The following is a 19,957-nucleotide window of genomic DNA, read 5'->3' as shown; positions in this document are numbered from 1 at the left end:
ATTACTGTCTTGATTTCTGTAGCTTTGTAGTATCGTCTGACGTCAGGGAGCCTGATTCCTCCAGCTCCATTTTTCGTTCTCAAGATTGCTTTGGCTATTCGGGGTCTTTTGTGTTTCCGTACAAATTGTGAAATTTTTTGTTCTAGTTCTGTGAAAAATGCCAGTGGTAGTTTGATAGGGATTGCATTGAATCTGTAGATTGCTTTGGGTAGTAGAGTCATTTTCACAATGTTGATTCTTCCAATCCAAGAACATGGTATATCTCTCCATCTATTTGTATCATCTTTAATTTCTTTCATCAGTGTCTTATAATTTTCTGCATACAGGTCTTTTGTCTCCTTAAGTAGGTTTATTCCTAGGTATTTTATTCTTTTTGTTGCAGTGGTAAATGTAAGTGTTTCCTTAATTTCTCTTTCAGATTTTTCATCATTAGTGTATAGGAATGCAAGAGATATCTGTGCATTAATTTTGTATCCTGCTACTTTACCACATTCATTGATCAGCTCTAGTAGTTTTCTGGTAACATCATTGTGATTCTCTATGAATAGTATCATGTCATCTGCCAACAGTGACAGTTTTACGTCTTCTTTTCCGATTTGGATTCATTTCTTTTTTTTCTCTGATTGCTGTGGCTAAAACTTCCAAAACTATGTTGAATAATAGTGGTGAGAGTGGGCAACCTTGTCTTGCACCTGATCTTAGTGGATATGGTTTCAGTTTTTCACCATTGAGAACGATGTTGGCTGTGGGTTTGTCATATATGGCCTTTTTTATGTTGAGGTAAGTTCCCACTATGCCTATGTTCTGTAGAGTTTTTATCATAAGTGGGTGTTGAATTTTGTCAAAAGCTTTTTCTGCGTCTATTGAGATGATCATATGGTTTTTCTCCTTCAGTTCGTTAATATGGTTTATCACATTGATTGATTTGCTTATATTGAAGAATCCTTGCATTCCTGGGATAAACCCCACTTGATCATGGTGTATGATCCTTTTAATGTGCTGCTGGATTCTGTTTGCTAGTATTTTGTTGAGGATTTTTGCATCTATGTTCATCAGTGATATTGGCCTGTAATTATCTTTTTTGATGACATCTTTGGTTTTGGTGTCAGGGTGATGGTGGCCTCGTACGATGAGTTTAGGAGTGTTCCTCCCTCTGCAATATTTTGGAAGAGTTTGAGAAGGATAGGTGTTAGCTCTTCTCTAAATGTTTGATAGAATTCACCTGTGAAGCCATCTGGTCCTGGGCTTTTGTTTGTTGGAAGATTTTTAATCACAGTTTCAATTTCAGTGCTTGGATTGGTCTGTTTATATTTTCTATTTCTTCCTGGTTCAGTCTTGGGAGGTTGTGCTTTTCTAAGAATTTGTTCATTTCTTCCAGGTTGTCCATATTATTGGCATATAGTTGCTTGTAGTAATCTCTCATGATCCTTTGTATTTCTTCAGTGTCAGCTGTTACTTCTCCTTCTCCATTTCTAATTCTGTTGATTTGAGTCTTCTCCCTTTTTTTCTTGATGAGTCTGGCTAGTGGTTTATCAATTTTGTTTATCTTCTAAAAGAACCAGCTTTTAGTTTTATTGATCTTAGCTATTTTTTTCTCCATTTCTTTTTCATTTATTTCTAATCTGATATTTATGATTCCTTTCCTTCTGCTAACTTTGGGATTTTTTTGTTCTTCTTTCTCTAATTGCTTAAGGTGTAAGTTTAGGTTGGTTGTTTGAGATATTTCTTGTTTCTTGAGGTAAGATTGTATTGCTATATACTTCCCTCTTAGAACTGCTTTTGCTGCATTCCCTAGATTTTGGGTCGTTGTGTTTGCATTGTCACTTGTTTCTAGGTATTTTTCTTTGATTTCTTCAGTCATCTCTTGGTTATTTAGTAGTGTATTGTTTAGCCTTCATGTGTTTGTATTTTTTACAGAAATTTTCCTGTAATTGATATCTAGTCTCATAGCGTTGTGGTCGGAAAAGATACTTGATACGATTTCAGTTTTCTTAAATTTACCAAGGCTTGATTTGTGACCCAAGGTATGATCTATCCTGGAGAATATTCCATGAGCACTTGAGAAGAAAGAGTATTCTGTTGTTTTTGGATGGAATGTCCTTTAAATATCAATTAAGTCCATCTTGTTTAAGGTATCATTTAAAGCTTGTGTTTCCTTATTTATTTTCATTTTGGATGATCTATCCATTGGTGAAAGTGGGGTGTTAAAGTCCCCTACTATGATTGTGTTACTGTTGATTTTTCCGTTTATAGCTGTTAGTATTTGCCTTAAGTATTGAGGTGCTCCTTTGTTGGGGGCAGAAATATTTACAATATTTATATCTTCTTCTTGGATTGATCCCTTGATCATTATGTAGTGTCCTTTTTTGTCTCTTGTAATTGTCTTTATTTTAAAGTCTATTTTGTCTGATATGAGAATTGCTCCTCCAGCTTCCGTTTGATTTGCATTTGCATGGAATATCTTTTTCCATCCCCTCACTTTCAGTCTGTATGTGTCCCTAGGTCTGAAGTGGGTCTATTGTAGACTGCATGTATATGGGCCTTGTTTTTGTATCCATTCAGGCGTCTGTGTGTTTTGGTTGGAGCATGTAATCTATTTACATTTAAGGTAGTTATCAATATGTGTGTTCCTGTTACCATTTTCTTAATTGTTTTGGGTTATTGTAGGTTTTTTTCCTTCTCTTGTGTTTCCTGCCTAGAGAAGTTCCTTTAGGATTTGTTGTAAAACTGGTTTGGTGGTGCTGAATGCTCTTAGCTTTTGCTTGTCTATAAAGGTTTTAATTTCTCCATTGAATCTGAATGATATCCTTGCTGGGTATAGTAATCTTGGTTGTAGGTTTTTCTCTCATCACTTTAAATATGTCCTGCCACTCCCTTCTGGCTTGCAGAGTTTCTGCTGAAAGATCAGCTGTTAACCTTATGGGGATTCCCTTGTATGTTATTCTTTGCTTTTCCCTTGCTGCTTTTAATATTTTTTATTTGTATTTCATTTTTGATAGTTTGATTAATATGTGTCCTGGCATATTTTTCCTTGGATTTATCCTGTATGGGACTCTCTGTGCTTCCTGGACTTGATTGACTATTTCCTTTCCCATATTCGGGAAGTTTTCAACTATAATCTCTTCAAATATTTTCTCTTCTTCTTCTGGGACCCCTATAATTCGAATGTTGGTGCATCTAATGTTGTCCCAGAGGTCTCTGAGACTGTCTTCAATTCTTTTCATTCTTTTTTCTTTATTCTGCTCTGCAACAGTTATTTCCACTCTTTTAACTTCCAGGTCCCTTATCTGTTCTTCTGCCTCAGTTATTCTGCTATTGATTCCTTCTAGAGAATTTTTAATTTCATTTATTGTGTTGTTCATCATTGTTTGTTTGCTCTTCAGTTCTTCTAGGTCCTTGTTAAACGTTTCTTGTATTTTCTCCATTCTATTTCCAAGACTTTGGATCATCTTTACTATCATTACTCTGAATTCTTTTTCAGGTAGACTGACTATTTCCTCTTCATTTGTTTGGTCTGGTGGGTTTTTACCTTGCTCCTTCATCTGCTGTGTGTTTCTCTGTCTTCTCGTTTTGCTTAACTTACTGTGTTTGGGGTCTCCTTTTCGCAGGCTGCAGGTTTGTAGTTCCCATTGTTTTTGGTGTCTGCCTCCAGCGGGTAAGGTTGGTTCAGTGGGTTGTGTAGGTTTCCTGGGGGAGGGGAGTAGTACCTGTGTTCTGGTGGATGAGGCTGGATCTTGTCTTTCTGGTGGGCAGGACCGCGTCCGTTGGTGTGTTTTGGGTTGTCTGTGACCTTATTATGATTTTAGGCAGCCTCTCTGCTAATGCGTGGGGTTGTGTTCCTCTGTTGCCAGTTGTTTGGCATAGGGTGTCCAGCACTGTAGCTTGCTGGTCATTGAGTGCAGCTGGGTCTTCGTGTTGAGATGGAGATCTCTGGGAGAGCTTTTGCCATTTGATATTATGTGGGGCATAGGGTGTCCAGCACTGTAGCTTGCTGGTCATTGAGTGCAGCTGGGTCTTCACGTTGAGATGGAGATCTCTGAGAGAGCTTTTGCCATTTGATATTATGTGGGGCTGGGAAGTCTCTGGTGGTCCAATGTCCTGAACTCAGCTCTCCCACCTCAGAGGCTGAGGCCTGACACCTGGCTGGAACACCAAGACTCTGTTAGCCACACAGCTCAGAAGAAAAGGGAGATAAAAAAAGAAAGAAAAAAAAAATTTTTAATTATTAAATTAAAAAATGAAAAATATTATTAGAAACAAAAAAATAAAAAAGTAATAAATAAAAAAGAAAGAGAGAGCAACCAATCCAAAAAACAAATCCACCAATGATAACAAGTGCTAAAAACTATACTAAAAAAAATAACGGACACACAGAACCCTAAGACAAATGATAAAAGCAAAGCTATACAGACAAAATTACACAAAGACGCATATCCATACACACTCACAAAAGGAGAAAAAGGAAAAAAAAATATATATATATATATATAAAAAGGAAGAGGTCAACCAAATCAATAAATAAATCTACCTGTGATAATAAGCTGTAAATACTAAACTAAGATAAACATAAAACCAGAGACAAATTAGATGCAGAAAGCAAACCCCAAGTCTGTAGTTATTCCCGATGTCCACTGCCTCAATTTTGGGATGTTTCGTTGTCTATTCAGGTATTCCAAAGACGCAGGGTACATCAAGTTGATTGTGGAGTTTTTATCTGCTGCTCCTGAGGCTGCATGGAGAGATTTCCCTTTCTCTTCTTTGTTTGCACAGCTCCTGGGGTTCAGCTTTGGATTTGGCCCTGCCTCTGCTTGTAGGTCGCCTGAGGGCATCTGTTCCCCACCCAGACAGGACAGGATTAAAGCAGCAGCTTATTAGGGATCTCTGGCTCACTCAGGCCAGCGGGAGGGAGCGGTACAGAATGTGGGTTGAGCCTGCAGCGGCAGAGGTCAGCGTGACATTGCAACAGCCTGAGGCATGCCGTGTGTTCTCCTTGGGAAGTTGTTCCTGGATCCCAGGACCCTGGCAGTGGTGGGCTGCACAGGCTCCCGGGAGGGGAGGTGTGGATAGTGACCTGTGCTTTCACACAGGTTTCTTGGTGGCTGCAGCAGCAGCCTTAGCGTCTCATGCCCATCTCTGGTGTCTGCGCTGATAGCCACGGCTTGCACGCCTCTCTGGAGCTCATTTACATGGTGCTCTGAATCCCCTCTCCTTGCGCACCCCGAAACAATGGTGTCTTGCCTCTTAGGCAGTTCCAGACATTTTCCCAGACTCCCTCTCGGCTAGCTGAGGTGCACTAGCCCCCTGCAGGCTGTGTTCACACAGCCAACCCCAGTCCTCTCCCTGGGATCTGACTTCTGAAACCCGAGCCTCCACTCCCAGCCCCACCTGTCCCGGTGGGTGAGCAGACAAGCCTCTCAGGCTGGTGAGTGCTGGTCGGCACCAAGCCTCCGTGTGGGAATCTCTCCGCTTTGCCCTCTGCACCCCTATTCCTGGGCTCTCTTCCATGACTCCTAAGCTTCCCCCTCACCACACCCTGTCTCCACCAGTGAAGGGGCTTCCTAGTGCATGTAAACTTTTCCTCCTTCACAGCTCCCTCCCAGAGGTGCAGGTCCCATCCGTATTCTTTTGTCTCTGTTTTTTCTTTTTTCTTTTGCCCTGCCCAGGTACATGTGGAGTTTCTTGCCTTTTAGGAAGTCTCAGGTCTTCTACCAGCGTTCAGTAGGTGTTTTGTAGGAGTTTTTCCACATGTAGATGTATTTCTGATGTATTTGTGGGGAGGAAGGTGATCTCCACGTCTTACTCCTCCGCCATCTTGAAGCTCTGCTGTGAATTAATCTTTAAGCAAAATATCTTTATATGAATGGATTTTAGACAAAGCAACCTATTCCTCTTTCAGTTAGGAAAAGGTAGCGGTAAAAATGAGTTGTGGAAAATTTAGTACTGTTAGAGCCTTTTTTGGACTTACCTTTACCAAGACAGTCCTCTTAGAATTTGACACTGTCAGCTATTTATTTGTGTTTGAAATTCTCTCTTATTTCAACTTTGTTAAAGTGTTGTCTCTTGTTTTTGTTCATTTGTTTTGATTTTGTTTTTGTTTTTTTTTAAGCAGTTAGATTCCTGTTTTGCTGGATCCTCCTCATCTGCTTATCCAATAATGTCGATTGCCTCCTCAGTATTCTCTTCCTCAGCTCCTTTCTCTGCAAATATTCTGGGAATTCTCATCCTGTCTTAAGAATATCACCCAAATGATGATGCTGACCAGAGCTATATTTCTAGTCTGCTGACTTTTAAATTCATATTTGTAACTACACCTTAGATATTGGCATTCAGCTGTCTCAGGAACTCAAATACATGTCTAAATTAACTTATTTTCTTTTCTCGTATGAAATCTCTTTTATTTCCTATGTCTCATAAGGCATCCTTCTTCTAGGCATCAAAACTAAAAATATGTTGATTATTTTAGACTCCTTCTGTTAATTTGTATCCCTTTGCAAATATCCCTCATATTTGTCTTCCATCCTTAATGCTCTTCTTTTTCTTTTTTCACCTGAATTCTCCTGACTTGTCTTTCTCCTATCTGACCCTTTAATTAGTTGATTCTTATTTGTCAGCTGAATTATCTTTCTAAAACCCAGTCTCATTACATCACTCACTGCTCTGTTTAAACACTTTCAGTGGCTCATTATTACCGCAGGTTAAAACTGAAGCTACTTTGCATGGCATGGGAAGACTTTCAAATCTTCCTGCTTCCAGTCAACTCTGTGTTTCTCTTTTCATTATTCCTATTTTGGTACTCTTTCTGCTCAGGCTTATGCATTAGCCACACTATGCTTCTAATTAAAGAGTCTCCATGCTTAATTTTTGTTTTTTACCTTTGCTCATACTCTGTGTATCCAAATCATGTTTTACAAAGCGATGCTAATTCACAGTATTTATTAGAATTATTAGGAAATTTCAATGACAGAATATATTCTTCTTTACAGATATGTTGGGATTTTATACATTGTTTTAATATCACAGCAAGGTCTGAGGTCTTGTTGGTATTTTTACATTTCGCCAATTTTGTTCAGACATGTTATTACTTTAAACCAATAAATGATTTTTTCTATAGTCAAAACTTCAATTTGTGAAGCTGTCAATATTTTTTTCTATCTTAGAACATGTCCATATGTTGCTCTCTCTCTCCTTTTTTTTCCAGGTTGCAGAGATAACAGAGGAATTAGCTACTCTTCCTAAAAGAGCTCAGCTAGCTGCTGCATTTATTACATATCTTTCTGCTGCTCCTGAGGGTCTGAGAAAAACCTGTTTGGTAGAATGGTCCAAGTCAGCTGGTCTTGAAAGTTTGTATTTAGTTATTCTTAAATTTCAATATAGTAAAAAGCACATCTTTTGATTTTTGTCATTTTACTTTTTTTTTAAATGAGGAAAATTTTCTGTAAGTTAAAGGATACCATAACTACTTTAGATTTGCTAAATTCTACAAATGTTCTGAGAATTGCTTTATTATAATGACTCTTCTACCCATAAAATCTCTTTTTGAAACTGACACCACTGAATTATTTTGATGTTGTATGAATGCAGTTAAACATTTTATTAATTTTTATACTAATTTCATATGGTAAGATGAGATGTAGGAATTCCAAAATTCTTTGTGAATTTTGTGGTTTTCGCAAATTATTATAGTTGCGAAGCATTCATTTGATAGAAGAAATATAATTTGAGTTTCATTCCTTTGCACTTTTTAAAACTTTTTTTCTCTTTCGTTTCTGATTCTAAATGCAGAAGAATGGATTGCGTATTAAGAATGACCATGGGACTTTTGTTTGAGTATATTATAAATAGTTTTATTCCCTTTCTTTTATCAAGCACAAGATTATTGTAGTAAAGTATTATTGATATCTTTAATTTTTCAGAATTTGATCTGAGGAGATTTCTTTGTACTGAAAGTGAACAGTTAATTTGGAAAAGTGAAGGCCTACCATCAGATGACCTTTCCATAGAAAATGCTCTTGTTATATTACAGGTAATTAATCTACTTTAATTTTCTCATTAGAAATGTTTCTTTTGAAGCTTGCTCCATGAACTACCTTCTTCAAATCCTTAGGCTTTCACAGTTAGTCTTAGTTAACAGAAAGTAAAAATATTTTGCTAATAAAAATCCATTTGTGATTCAGGTAGCATCTCTAAAATTTTCAGTATAATTTATTTTTTACCTTAATATAAAAGTATAAATAAAAATGGTATTATTTTGATGGCAAAATATTTTAAATTGAACTTCCTGATAATAATAGAAATGTTTTAGGGATACTTGATTCATTTGGTTATATAGTTCTTTCATCTAGAGTATATTTTAAAAATAAAAATTTTATACTTTTATTTCATTTTGTTTTACAAAGTTATGGAAAGTGAAGATGGATAAGTTTTGGGTTATAAGTTAAAGATAACCATGTGCATATTTTGGAAAATTGTTCTTTTACATAGTATATGTTTCCAAAAAGTAATTGTTTAAAGTTGAAACAATTATACCTTAATTAGCTGTGAATGTGAAAACCAAATTCAAAATCTAGTATACAAGCAAATCATTTCTTTGTATGAAGTTTGATTTTTTTACCATTACTTTAGTTTACCTTTCTGATACAGAATTTAGAAGATAACGTTTCCCCCTTGAAAATATGTTTTTTTTTTCTGTTCTTTTTATCTCAGCAGTTTATACTCTATATTACCAGTTTTTCTTTCCTCTCTACAACCCTTCTCTCTGTCCACACACCATTTCTTTATCCCATAACTCCAAATCTCAAAGAAAATATGAACATTAAATGCTTCTCCTTAGGCAGTGTAAGCTATATTATTATAAGATTCATATTGTGAATATGAATTGTGGTCCCTGTTCATTCCTGGATAATTTATTCTGTTTGATTTGACCTATTAATCAGCTGACTATGCTTTGACTCTATACATTGGTGTCTTACTAGCATAGAAGTCGTTGAACAAACATTAAACAATTTTGCCTTCTTTTAATTTGATTTGGCTTAAACTTTAATTTATTTTTTAAACATTTTTATCATTATTTTTCACACTAGAATTACAAATCTGGAACTCTAAATGTGTATGTAAATAAATTCATTACAACCTAGTACTTTTTATCATATTTGTTATTCCTTTCCCAAGGTTTCATAGTCACCTCTTCTTCCTTTTTCAGTACTCCAAGAAAGCAATTGTTTGCAGATTTAAAAAAAAAAAACTAGTTTAAGAATTTTTCTTTTTTATTCCATAAGAAATCAGAGGCTTTTAGAAAAAATATATCACAATAATTTTTATTTTTTACTGATAATAGTAATTGAAAATATTTACTTTTGTATTCTGAATTAAATTGTCTTTCATGATGAATTTGGGGGATATTGTCTTTGAAATTAATTTTAATAACAAGCTTAGTATACTTTGTATTTAATATTGCCAAGTTTCTTACAGACACTTATATGCATTTATATGACAAAACAAAACCATTTGGAAAAGTTTGTTAGAGTAATTAGTCATTTTGTTGAAATGAATTTTCCATTATGGTTAACATTCTATCTTAATTCTAAGGTAGACTAGATTTAGAATAAACTGTTGTAATTGAGGGTGTGGTTGGATACAACAAGTCTGTAACATCTACTCATTAACATTACCATGTGATATGAAGTTAGATGTCTAAATATGTACAAATTGGGTTTCTGGGAGTCTTCCCTGAGAAAAAATGACTAGGTGTGATGAATTAAATGTATTTTTGATTCAGAGATATAGCATGTCTCCTCATTAACTACAATAAAGCTTTTCAGAGATTCAGTGTGGGATTTCCCAGATTCAAGGGCTATAGTCGCTCAATCCCTTATTGGTGCTAAGGATAGCCTTTTATGTCCAAAATTATTCCTTGTCTTACAACAAAAGATGCTTGGAATTCTCATATTTGGGTTAAGCTAACTATTGAAGTACATGTGTTGTCTGGGTGAGGAAATAGTCAAATAATTAACTGCCACAGAAAGCTCATATGACCCATGTCTTTGAGGAGCAGGGGAAAATCTTGGCCATGGTGTCCTGGATTGCTTGGACTATGATTTACACCTGTTCTCCTGATGTGATTATTAATAATTTTTTCTTTACTCTCAAACGTGTCCTGGTTTAGAAGATAATTGTATGATCTTTGTAATATTGTGGAACTCAGGGGATAAATGGAGAGTTTGAGACTATTAGACACTATGGAGAGGTATGAGTGAAAGCATCCAGAAAGAAGATGGAAAAATATGATTAATTTAAATTTCAAAGTGTTGTAAATTTTTCTTGGTTTAAATTTCACAGTATTATAAATTTTTCTTGTGAAGATGTACTAGGTATTTGTTTTTTTATTGTTTATGGACAGTTCAGTGTCAGATTAGTTTTCTTTATACCACTCAATTTCTGAGATTTTTTTTTTTCCCTTCCTGCCATTTAGTGTATGCTGAGGAAATGCAAACTAATTTGCTATTAGTCTAAAGAATATAAAATTGTAAAGGTAAATTGCATAGGGAAAACATTTTTTCATTAAATCCCAAGTGCATAATAATAATCAACACTTACATGTACTTACTATGTTCTTCATATATTATTATTTAAGAATTAATACAAGTAAAGCACTTAAACACTTAACTCATTTAATATTCAAATCAACCCTATTTAGTAGGTACATGTATTATCCCTTTTTGTAGATAAGGAAGTTGAGACGCAAAAGGATTAAGTTTCTTGTTCAGGGTCACAGAGCTGTCAAGAGGTAGAGCCAAGATTCAAACACTGCCATCTAGCCAGTCTATGCTGTAAGGCTGCCTCTCAAAGATATGTGTGTGTGTGTTTCTGTATATGTTTTAACTTATTTATTTTATGTTATTCCTGTTAATATAATTCTCCTTATCTTATCAAAAGATGAGCTTTAGTTTTATTTACAAAATGTTTCTACTCTAATCCCACTTGTGGTTATTAAAAATAAAAATAAAATTATAGAGTTTTATAGATGTTTTAAAAATAGTCTTTTTCTTATTGGATGAAAGTCAAAAAGTGCAAACTTCCAGTTATAAATAAGCACTAGGGATGTTATGTACAACATGATAAATATAATTAACACTGCTGTACGTTATATATGAAAGTTGCTTAGAGAGCAAATCCTAAGAGTTCTCATCACAAGGAAAAAAAATTTTTTTCTATTTCTCTAATTTTGTACCTGTATGAGATGATGGATGTTCCCTAAACTTACTGTGACCATCATTTCATGATGTATGTAAGTCAGATCATTATGCTGTACACCTTAACTTACACAGTGTTGTGTGCAATTATATCAGTAAAACTAGAAGAAAAAAAATAATCTCTTTCAAAAATGTCCACTACCTAATCATTTTTTTTTGCCAATAGATATTATGTGTCTCTAGCCTTTGACCTCTGTTTTGAGCTCTATAGTTCTAATTTCCTGTTAGATATTGTTACCTGGAGCTTTGTAGGTAGCTCAAGCTCTGTCTTTAATCATTTTTTAAAAAAACTTTTAGTCAAGAATCTTTTAGTGGCCAACTTTAGTACTTTTTTTTTTTTTTTTTTAAAGCAACTTATGCTTTTAAATAACTGAGATGTTCAAAAGATTGGGACTAGCTTCAGGATTCGAATGGTGTTACCAGGACATCTCTCTTTCTCTCTCTCCATCTTAAGAGATGGGTTTATTCTTGGATAGGTTCTTTCTACCCTGTGTTAAGGATAGACATTGGCGACTCCAGGTTTACCATTATCACAATTTATGTTCTCAGACTAAAGATATCTCTTCCCTTCCTTTCCAGTATTTGTCACTCCCCCAAAAAGATTCTGATTGGTTAGTTTGGGTCACTTGCTCATCCCTTGTGTGCAGTGCTAGATGGTTGATAATCCCATGAGAAATGCATTGAGTGGGGCATGCATGCTAGGCAAAGGTAGCTATGTACTTTAATAATTGTTTCTCTTCCTCACCCACTCCCTATAACCTACTTCTCTTTTATTTCCTAACACTGGAGATGTCACAGTCTTGGTCCAGTAATGCAAACTGCAAATCTGCAACTCATTCTTACTATGTCTCTTTAATTTTACATTCAGTTAGTTATTCAGCAAGTCTTGTCAAATTTACTTCTCAAATGTGTCGTGAATTCATTCTGTTCTAACCACATCTACTGCCAGTGGCTTCACTTAGGCCTTCATCATGTTGTACCTGGGTAAATACATTATTATAGCAGTTGGTCCCCTGCCCCTGTATCAGTTCCTTTATTTTGGAGTGATCCTCCTAAAATGTTAATCTGATCATCACAGTTCCTTGATGAATATATTTCAGTGACTACCCATTACCTGCAGTATAAAAATTTCATTATCCTTAAACATGGCATAAAATGCTCTTCATGATCAGAAAGACCTCTGATTACTCCTGCCATTTTATATGTATCATCTTTGTCTATACTTTTTATTCCAACTATGCCAAACTACTGGTAGTTTTCCAAATACTCCCAGGCTTTTCATTCTTCTCTCAATCAGGCTGTTGTTTTGGCCTAATTTGCTTTTTTTACTTCTTTGCCTGGCTAAGTCCTATTTTTTTTGACCTAGTTTGACTTGAATTGCTTCCTAGCAGCTTCTCCTAACTCCGCCTGTGATCCACCTATAGAATTTTGTGTTCTCTTTGATTGAAAAAATTTTCGGTTTTTTGCTTCTTTATTAGATGTGTGGCCAATGAGGGTAAAGGAATGTATCTTATTAATTTTTGTATCTCTCGTGTTGTCTTATTATAATCATTATTCAACATATGGTAGATGAATGAATAGCACGAATGAATGAAAGCTCACTATTTTTGGATCTACTTTAATTTGTTAAATGTAGAATTTTACCACATTTAATCATGGAACACAGACCTAAAATATACCTCAGAGGTCTTCTCTAAATCTCTGGAGAAGTATAAGTAAGATGAACACAAACTTGTAAGTATTCTTTGAAATTCTTAAGCATATTTTCTGTGCTAAAAACATGATTTTTTGAAACATTATCTTATTCTCTTTTTAACTGCATCAGATCATTGGTTTGAAATCATGGGTAAGAACTTTTTTAAAATTTAAAATAATTATTTTTGTGGTTAGGCAAAATCTAGTTTACTTGTGGAATGTTTGCTATTGAATGCTAGCATAAAATGAGATCTAAAACCTAGGTGTAATACTTTGGTAATACTTAAGAAGCTATTTACTAGCCATATTATTTTGCTATTTCTGGATGCCTCCAGAAATAGATGCTGGAGGAAGATCATACAGTGGGGTAACACTGGGGAGCTGTGGTGGGAGTGGTCCACTCTGGGTGCAGGTAAAAAGAGGCCGCATTGTCTAGAGAGAATTTTAAAACAATAATAAAGCTGTTTTAAAGTCAGTCAGCTCTTTATTATCACCATGTGCTGGCAATTTTAAACAGCAGTTCTGATAAAATGATGTTAATCCCCAGGTCATGTGATTCCCACCATCCCTCTCCCTCTTGGTATGCCACTAAGATAACATCCATTTTCTTATTAGATCTACCCCAGTTCTAAGTCTTCACTTCACTGTGACTTTCATGTGTTATTTTATCCCTATAGCACACAACTGCATTACATTTTTCAAATAAATGTGAAAATTTAAGAAAAATAAGGTCAGTTGTTATTTAAATCTAATTTGCTAGGTAACAATGACTATTAGATGGTTTAAAATTTATCATATTTATTTAAATATATTTACATATATTTAAATTGATCAGATGTATAAATATATATGAATGAAACTATAAATGAATATATTCATTTGCTAAATGGCATTGTGTGTATAGGGCACAATGCCAGGTTTCTAATTTTCTGTTTGTTTCAGAGTTTAATTAGTGCAAGGCGTTCTGTAATGAGTTTAGTTCCTAGTTTGTTAGATCTTAACCTATCATCTTATGTAATTTTCTCTTCTAGGATACTTCTTTTGTAATATTAACTATGTAGTACTTTAGAGAAATTAGTCATAAAATATAAATAATTATATTGCTAATTATTTCAGCGATACTTTTATGATTAGCTCATACTTCTCTTGTAAGGCCTCTATGGTTTATTCAACCAAAGAATATCTAAAGTTAGGGAATGACTTGGCTGTGTATTTTAAAACCAAAAAGAGAGGTACAAATGACATCAACTTAGGACTAGAACTCTTGCTTACTGTATTGTTAATATACATTTTCTGTGTTCGTGTAGTAAATAAGACTATATTCACTTTACTGTGGTTAAATTTAATTACCTAGTATTAATTCCTGGTAAAATTGATTAATGTAACCTCTGGTGCTGCTAAAAACTGTACCCTTATTTCCTCATTGTAGTTATATATTTGTGTTCTCTAAAGCCTGAGAGAAAAACTCACTCATTAATTGATTAATAATTTTTAGGAAATTATTTTCATTTAATGAAAGCTTATAATCTTTTTTTTTTTTTTAATTAGAGTCGAGTTTGCCCATTTCTTATAGACCCTTCTTCCCAAGCTACAGAATGGTTAAAGACACATTTGAAAGACTCACGTTTGGAAGTTATTAACCAGCAGGTGTGTATTACTTATAATTTAGATACCAACTAGTAATGGCATCTTGTGGTGAAAAGAACTATAATCAGAAAACATAGATTCAAAACTGAGCCTTATAACTTACCTGGAATGGGTCCTGGGGAAAGAAATGTAGCTTTCTTAGCTTTAGTTTTCTAATTTGTAAAAAAGAATAAGAATATTTGTTTGATTGCTTCTATATGCAAGGTATTGATCTAAGCCCTGGGAATTTATAAGTGAGTAGTTCCTGCCCTCATAGAGATGACAATTAAGTAATTACTTACACTAAACAATTAAATAAGCATTTACACTAAATTATGATTAAAGACAAGTATAGGATGCTATAGAAGTAAGTTACTTAGTTTGGAGAATTAGGAAAACGTCCTTGACTTTTTAATTTCCTGTTCCTGTAACTCATCAATGAGCATCTTTGTTGTGTCCCAAGATTTGACAGTTGGTCAATGAAATGTAATCATCGTGTTTTGTGTAGTGACTTTTCACTGTTATGTTTATCTCACCAAAGAAATTATTTTTGGTCAGTTTTTTTTTTTTTTTTGAGGAAAGCCTAGTGTATGATTAATTTTTGTAGATATGCTTCAGGTGCTTGAAAAATTACCTCTTTAAAATGTTCTTCACTTATAAAATGGGGACATCTAACTCACTTGTGTTTAAGAATAATTGTAATATATTTATATAATATATAAAATATTTAATGTCTCTTATGGTTGTAGTAGGAGATCTTAATAATTATTATCCAAATATTTAAATTTTTTTTTAACCACAGTTGGAGGCTTGGAGTGGTATTTAAAATGACTCTACCTAGCCAGAAAGCCTAAAAATTCTTGCATGATTATAGAATTTTATCTAAAGGCTTTTTTCACAGTAATTAGAACTATCACATCAAGATAAGTTTACTAGAATTCATCATCTTGTCTTTCTTCTTCCATTCAATGTATGATATTGAATACAACCAAAGTAGTTTTTATTAATACTTGGATGAGTAACTTATTGCATGTAGAATTTGAAAATTTCTGCATCAATTTGAAATCATAGTAGAAAATTTAAAAAGGCTTTTTTATTGTTAATGTAAAAATCCTTTTTTGTCTAATATGTCTATTTAAATTATTTATGAATTTATTTGATAATTTATTCAACTAAATTGATTCATAACCAAGTACTTATAACTGGAAAAGTAATCATGAATAATTTGTATTGTTAACATACATATTAATTTTAAAATATTTGTGTTATTCCTGTTAATATCTTCATTCACTACCTGTAAGGACTTTTGTAAATCTAAGGTAATAAAGGAATTCATATGTATTCTTATTTATTCCCTTAGGATAGTAACTTTATCACAGCTCTTGAATTGGCAGTACGTTTTGGGAAAACCCTTATTATACAAGAAATGGATGGTGTAGAACCTGTTCTTTATCCATTATTGAGACGAGATCTGGTTGCTCAAGGTAAATGAATATTTGACAGTTTCCAGAGAGTAACTACTTTTTAAATCCAAAATAATTAACTTCATTAACTAACTTTGACATTTTTTGTCTTTTCACTGAATCTAAAGAGATGAAAACTTTTTGGGGCGTGGATGATAGTATTGTCATCAGAATCTAATAGTAACAACAAGTAAAAAACTTAAAGTGCCTTTGTAAAAGAGGCACCACGTCAGGGTCTCTCCCACACCATTCCCAGGAACAATATTTTACCAGGAAGACTCAAAGGATTCAGCACTCATGGCTTAGATTTATTGCAGGGAAAGGATGCAAAGCAAAGTCAGTAAAGGGAAAAGGCACATAGGGTGAAGTCAGGAGTCAAGAAACCACGTGCAAGCTTCCAAGAGTCTTCTTTCATTGGAGTCACACAGAATGTACTTAATTCCCCCAGGACTGAGTTGTGACAACACGTGTGAAAGTTGTCTACCAAGGAAGCTTATTAGAGACTCAGTGTCCAGAGTTTTTATTGGGGCTTATTACATAAGCACACTCTGTCTAGCAGGCAGCAAAATTCCAGACTCCCCAAAGGAAGACAGGTGTTCAGCGTAAACCGTATCGTTTGTACAAATAGTTTAAGCACAGTGAGCCACTCTTACCTATTCTGGGAATGGTGAGAACCTTAACAAAATCCAAATTCCCATACAATGGTTATGGGCCAACCTTGCAAGCAGGCCTCTCTAAGGATACTGGTCTTAGGACTGTTATGTTACCTCTTTTCTGTGCGGTCACCTAACCCAGACTTTGATATTAGAAAAGTTATGTAAGAGCATGTTGTGCAAAATGTCATAGACATGTACTTATGTATAAGTACATACACTTACTTACACCACACACTTTGCTAGCACCACAAAGTTTAGAAAATTGGAGTTATTGGGGGCAAAGCAGAGAAATAGCAAAGAATGCACTATTTACTGATCACCTGTTATCCCACAAATAGGTAGGCTTAGCCTAGCAGTGGTTGATATGTTATGGAAAGAACCCTAGTAGTGGGACTGTTGCCGATGTAACCTGGACTTACTTCCTGGGGTTCAGTCTCTGGTCTCAGTCTGTTCTTTACTGGAGCTAATTCAGATCTGTTGAGCTACCTCTTGCTATGCTATCTTAAAGGGGGTGGAAATGAACCTTTAGGATCATCTGGATTTGACTCTCTTTAGTCTATATGCTGACCCTTGAGGGCTCATTAAATATATCTCGATGAGCTCTTATTGGTATTAGGTTTTAGCTGTATCTGCTGCATTGTCTGAGAATGAGGTTTGACAAGGTTCCCTAAAATTGGATCTGGTAAAAAAATGATAATATTCTACATCATGATTGGTTCACATGATAAACCACTATTCCAGATAGTTGTTCAGGGCTGTTTGGGTCAATTTGTTAATTTCTGTTCACTTCATTGAGAAGAAGAGAGTTCCCTCTGCCCCTACCTTACTTTTTCCACCTTCAATCCAGAGTCGCATGTGTTCATGTCACATCAGTTGAAGTCTGTTATCCCCTTTGAGTATACTTCAGATTGTCCTTTTCTACAGTTTTGAGTTCCTCATGAACAGCCATTTGTCGTCATACATTTCCTGTGGGAACAGAGGATGGTTGTCCTAGAAAGATGTAAAACAAAGCCTGTGTCCAAGTTCATTTACGTCCCAGTGTTCTTAACCTAAGCAACATGAACTGCCTTTCTACATAGTGATGTCAAAACAGGCACAAGTAATAGGAATAGAATGTACTTCTCCTCCTCAAATTTATGCAGTTCAAAAATCCCCTCAAATGTGTATTGATCAAAAAAAGAGCAAGGTACAATTCCTCATGGAAGTCTCATTGTTTTAAATTTCCTGTTTCCTGTGTTCCTAGGAGCTCAGCCAAGGCAGAAGATAGATGTAGCAGTTTGCAACTGTCAAATAGCTGAAGACCGCTTGACCAGCTAGCTATGTAGAAGTTGTTGAAGGAGAGGCTAGTGTAGTTGGCAAATAGTTTAAGTTTTACTAGCAATAGATTTCAAAATTATTTTTATTCATCATTCTAATCCTTTACAGTTATTTCATTTCCATTTGGGGTTTGAGTATGGATTCGAGAGTTATAGTAGAGATGATAGCTAAACATTCTTGGTTGGCTCTTTTAGACCAAATTCTTCACTTTAGGCACGACTGCTTCATACAGGCATATGTATGTGCAACATAAAGATTAACCTTGTGATTAATTGCTGTATCTGTTTCTAGAGGGTGGTTCTCCATATAGGTATGTCTTTGGTAGCCCAGTTGAGTCTAGGCGGCCTAATGGCCTGAACACAGCTAGACCAATGGTTCTCTAATGGTAGTGATTTTGTCCCCCAGGGGACATTTGGCAATGACTGGAGACATTTTTGGTTGTAGCAACTTGGTGTGTCTATTCCAAGGATATCTTTAAAATGTACAGGGCATCTTCTCATAACAAATAATTTTCCAGTACAAATTGTCAATAGTACTGAGGTTGAGAAACCCTAAGCTAGCTCACCAGTTCTGGCCCATGAATCTCTGTACTGGTATATTTCAGTTATTTTCAGGGTGACATGCTTTATAGCCAAGAGCACTACTTGAAGCCAGTTCATTGTACAGAATATTCCATGCCATAGTTTGCCCAAAATTTTACCTATGAATAGTGGATGGCTGTAGCATTCCATTGGATTTTCTTATCTGTGAGATTTTTTTGTAGACATCTGTAATTCTGTGCATCTGAAAGATATAGGGCTCAAAGACAAGGATTGGTTTATAACTGCTTGGATTACTTCCAGAGTTGGCACTACTTGCAGCTTTACAGGAGCTGCCATTCAAACTTAGCCACATGTTTGTTGACCAGATAAATTATTAGGCTGTAGTAAAATTTTCAGGTGTGGAATATGCTGCTTCTAGTAAGTGAAGAAAGTATTCAGTTGTTGGTTTTCTTTCTTTGTATATAGTGGCTATAAAGCCAGCAGTTTATTCTTAATAGGCTGTGGGATATTTCCTTGAGCAATGTCGATTATTTTTGTGGCCCGGTTTTTTGTTTATCTTCATATAAGTCCCATCATCTTTAGTTAGTTAAGCTTGAAAGGTTTACAATACAATGTGAGCAATTTTATCAGTGGAGACCATTACCAAGATGTTACCTATATGATGGAATGTTTGTACCCATATGGCAGTTCACATGGTACTTGGATTTCTCTAATTCAGATGATAATATATCTCTGAAGAGTTTGGACCTGTTAAGGTATACTGCATATAAGAGAGGAACTGATTTTCGTCTTCTTCCCAGGGGAATATAAAAAAGAAATCATTAATAATCATTAGCAATGTTCAAGTATCTGCTGTGAGCAAAATATTTTTAATCATCGCTGTGTCAAGCATTGTGGAAGCAGTTGTGGCCATTTCCTGGTTTAAGTTTCATGGTCATAATAAACATTCAAGCAACTTTTATTTTGAAATCCAGACAGATAAAATTGTGTAGCACTCTTGCCTGCTGTAAAAAGAATAACTTTCTTTTTCACTTCCTAGCATGATGCATTTCTTTCAACTATAAATATTGGCCAGATTTGGGTACACTTTATAGGCAGATCTTGCCTGTATCTTTGGCTAATTGTTATAGAAGTCATCAAGGCATCACAATAAACATAGCCAATTAATATATCTGTACATACAGGTGCTCCAAATCTATTAGATATGTTAACCAAAAAAATCGAAACAAAATATACTCAAGCCTGATCCAGGTTCAGAAACCAAAATAATATAGCCATGTAAATTGAGGCTTCCCCTGGAAAGAGAATGTGAGACCAAATCTTGTACTTGTGCCTAATCATTCTGTTTCCACAGTTCTCTAAAGTACAGTACAGATTTTGTGCCCAGGAGAAAAACGTAGTCAAAATTA

General features: G+C 35.0%; 1 protein-coding gene across 1 annotated transcript in view; it reads left to right on the top strand.

Annotated features, from left to right (window-relative positions):
• DYNC2H1 (dynein cytoplasmic 2 heavy chain 1) overlaps nt 1-19,957 on the top strand; it is a 367,421-nt gene that overhangs the window by 138,795 nt on the left and 208,669 nt on the right. The window contains exons 62-65 of the mRNA XM_061204011.1: nt 7,199-7,340; nt 7,914-8,023; nt 14,493-14,591; nt 15,931-16,054. Coding sequence (XP_061059994.1) covers nt 7,199-7,340; nt 7,914-8,023; nt 14,493-14,591; nt 15,931-16,054 — 475 coding nt within the window. The remainder of the gene's footprint in view (nt 1-7,198; nt 7,341-7,913; nt 8,024-14,492; nt 14,592-15,930; nt 16,055-19,957) is intronic.

The sequence above is a fragment of the Eubalaena glacialis genome, chromosome 10 (genome assembly GCF_028564815.1).
Source record: "Eubalaena glacialis isolate mEubGla1 chromosome 10, mEubGla1.1.hap2.+ XY, whole genome shotgun sequence".
In the NCBI taxonomy this organism is placed as follows: Eukaryota; Metazoa; Chordata; class Mammalia; order Artiodactyla; family Balaenidae; genus Eubalaena; species Eubalaena glacialis.
The sequence above is the reverse complement of the archived record's forward strand: the minus strand, read 5'-3'. Positions and strand labels throughout refer to the sequence as shown.